Source organism: Sinocyclocheilus rhinocerous, unplaced genomic scaffold, assembly GCF_001515625.1.
Source record: "Sinocyclocheilus rhinocerous isolate Xijiao unplaced genomic scaffold, SAMN03320098_v1.1 scaffold795, whole genome shotgun sequence".
Classification (NCBI taxonomy): Eukaryota; Metazoa; Chordata; class Actinopteri; order Cypriniformes; family Cyprinidae; genus Sinocyclocheilus; species Sinocyclocheilus rhinocerous.
Window position 1 is genome coordinate 1,195,281 of NW_015630361.1, and position 3,269 is coordinate 1,198,549.

Genomic DNA, 3,269 nt, shown 5'->3' on the forward strand with positions numbered 1-3,269 from the left:
GTTAGGACGGGGGAAGATTTGGCCGCGATACAACCATTTGAAAATCTGGAATCTGAGGGTGCAAAAAAATCTAAATATGGAGAAAATCGCCTTTAAAGTTTTCCAAATGAAGTTCTTAGCAATGCATATAACTAATCAATTGATCTATTTACGGTAGGAAATTTACAAAATATCTTCATGGAACATGATCTTTACTTAATATCCTAATGATTTTTGCCATAAAAGAAAAATCAATAATTTTGACCCATACAATGTATTTTTGGCTATTGCTACAAATATACCCCAGCGACTTAAGACTGCTTTTGTGCTCCAGGGTCACATTTCTGATTATTATCAAGACATTATAAATGTCTTTACCGTCACTTTCAATTTAAAGGGGTCATATGATGCGATTTCATTTTTTCCTTTCTCTTTGGAGTGTTACAAGCTCTTGGTGCATAAAGAAGATCTGTAAAGTTGCAAAGACTAAAGTCTCAAATCCAAAGAGATATTCTTTATAAAAGTTAAGAGTTAGCCACACCTACCTAAAACGGCTCAGTATGCGAGGGGCGTAACATTTCAGTCTCACGCTTGAGGTATTCGGCCAATCACAACGCACTGGATAGCTGGCCAATCACAGCACACCTCGCTTTTTCAGACCGCTGAGCTTTGTAAAAATCGACGCGTTTCAAAAAGGCGGGGCATAGAGGAGAAACAATAATGTACAGTATGTGGAAAATAATGTTTTTTTTTTTACTTTAAACCGCATAAACACATTTCATTACACCAAATACACAAAATAATGTTCTTTTTAGCAGCATCATATCACCCCTTTAATGAATCCTTGCTTAATAAAAGTACTAATTTATTTAAAAAATAAAAACCTGACCCAAACTTTTGAAAAAAAAAAAAAGTACTGAAGTGATGGTTATTTTCAGAAAATAAAAACGTAATTTAAGATTTAAAAAAATAAACAATACAAAGAACATAAAAGGCTGAAAAGCATCACATGCATGTGACGTCAGACTCGCCTTCAGTAAAGGTCTGGACAGATTCATGTCCTGGAAGGTGAGGTTCTCATCATACTGCGAGGCGTCTTCAAAAAATGCTTCAGACTGGAAGAGAGCGCGAGAGAGAGTGAGAGCGCGAGAGAGCGAGAGCGAGAGAGAGAGAGAGAAGTAAAACACTGAGCAAACCTCCAGAACATCTCAAACACAGAAATATAACTGAGAGAATCCGTTCACACCATAAACAACAGCAGCAGCTCAACAGAACCGAGCCATACTCACAGTTTCTGCTGTTTTCCTCTTGCCTTTCTTCTGTTTTTCTCTCAAAGTGTCTGTAAGAAAAGAGAGAGGATGAAATATAGCAATTCATTTGAGTTTCCACTCTTTTCTTCGCTTTTCAAATGGCTTGTAAAAGTGCCGTGCGCATTTTACCTTCACTTTCAGTGACGCAATTCGGCGTCAAGCAATTGTTCATTTGAGTTTTCCCTCTTTTCCTCGGATTTCTTGGCTTTCAAATAGCTTGAAAAAGCGCCGTGCGCATTTTACTTTCACTTTCAAATTAGCTGCAATTCGGCGTTGATTCAATTCAAGCAACAACAACGTCAAACTCTTTTAACTTTTATTAACAAAACGAATAAAAATACACCATATATGCCTAATAACATAACAAATTACTTCTACACAAAGTTTAAATAGGTATATAAAACTGAAAATCAGCAAACACTGTGGAACCAAATAAATAAGAAACGAATGTTTAAAAAAAACTTCCAGTCAATAGGCTTTTCAAAATCAAAAATATTGCCAAACAGGCGCCTTTGCATTTCCTTTCTAAACAATCTTCTGCCATCGTCTTGTCTTTCTCACCTCACTCTTGTCAGTCAGCTCGACTCACTCTCCTCACCTGATAAATAAAATCTGACTCCTGCTCCATGGAGCACTGTCGTTCGCACACGGTACGGCACGGAGCATTGAGCGTTTAGTTTTTAAGTGTCTGTCCTCTAACTGAACTAGGCTAAATGATTTTTGTTACTATAAAAAAAATCTAAACGACGGTGGGGGGCGGTGCTGCGGTAACCGAAAACACCGTCTATCGCAGCAAGCCTAGTGGTGACTGTGTCAAATTGATGTACATATAGCAGAAATGTACGTTAAAATTCAGTTAATGACGTAATCAAACAGACGATGAACACTAGTAACAGCAATGATTATGTTGCAATCAAACTTGTAGCAAAATTTGGTAGTTTATGTTGTTTCAGTGTTTTGATTGACTGTCAATACACACCTGCTTTTTTGAGCACTTCTTCATCACCTGATGAGAACTCATCTTCATCTACCTCTTCATCATCATCATCATCATCATCTCCACCGGATTCTTCATCGTCGTCATTTTCATCTTCTTTATCATCATCCTCTTCATCATCATTGTCATTTTCCAGTTTAGAGGCTGAAGCTTCTGTTTTCTTGCTTTCTTTTTGAGTTTTTTCCTGCAAATACAAACAAACATTTCAGAAACATTTTAGTTCAACTTCAAATTTTATGTCACATACACAAAACCATAAAATAAAGAGTGGCATATGAATAACATTTTAAAAGATATCTGGTGGTCAAAACTTTGGAAGATTTTTAAGTCTTAAGGCTGCATTTATTTAATCAAAGATACAGTAAAAATTATGAAAGAATTTTACAATTTAAAATAACTGTTTTCTATGTGAATATATCAAAATGTAATTTATTTCTGTGATCAAAGCTGAATTTTCAGCATCATTACTCCAGTCTTCAGTGTCACATGATCTTCAGAAATCATTCAAGAGACATCAAGAAACATTTTCAAACTACAAAAGAAACTTCTTTCAAAAACATAAAAAATGTCTGCTCTCTGAGGCTGCATTTACTTGATCAAAAATACAGTAAACACAGTAATATTGTTTAATATTATTACAATGTTTTCCATTTGAATGCTGAACACATCGGCTTACCTCAATTTTGCGCTTTTTCCGCACTTTCTCGATCTTTTCATCCAGAGTAGTGGGCGCTTTCTGGAAAAGCGTTAAGGAGGGAAGAAGATTATTCACCGTGACTAACGTGATCAACAGCCCTGAAATGCGAAGTGAGAAGGTGTATCCCAAATCGCGTACTTATGCACTATTCTATGACGTTTAGTAGTATAAATAGTGCGAGTAGTGCGTTCACACTGAAAATTCCAAAAAGAAAAAGTGCACTTTAAATACCCGGATGATGCACTTAACCGAAAAAATTAAGTGTGGAATGTTGGAGACTTCATGT

The 3,269-nt window shown here is 36.1% G+C and overlaps 1 protein-coding gene across 2 annotated transcripts in view; it reads right to left on the bottom strand.

Annotated features, from left to right (window-relative positions):
• ddx27 (DEAD (Asp-Glu-Ala-Asp) box polypeptide 27) overlaps nt 1–3,269 on the bottom strand; it is a 20,592-nt gene that overhangs the window by 14,179 nt on the left and 3,144 nt on the right. For both annotated transcript variants that reach the window (XM_016552646.1, XM_016552645.1), the window contains 4 exons: nt 2,963–3,022; nt 2,269–2,470; nt 1,269–1,318; nt 1,011–1,094 (listed from right to left, as the gene is read on the bottom strand). In XM_016552646.1, coding sequence (XP_016408132.1) covers nt 1,011–1,094; nt 1,269–1,318; nt 2,269–2,470; nt 2,963–3,022 — 396 coding nt within the window. The remainder of the gene's footprint in view (nt 1–1,010; nt 1,095–1,268; nt 1,319–2,268; nt 2,471–2,962; nt 3,023–3,269) is intronic.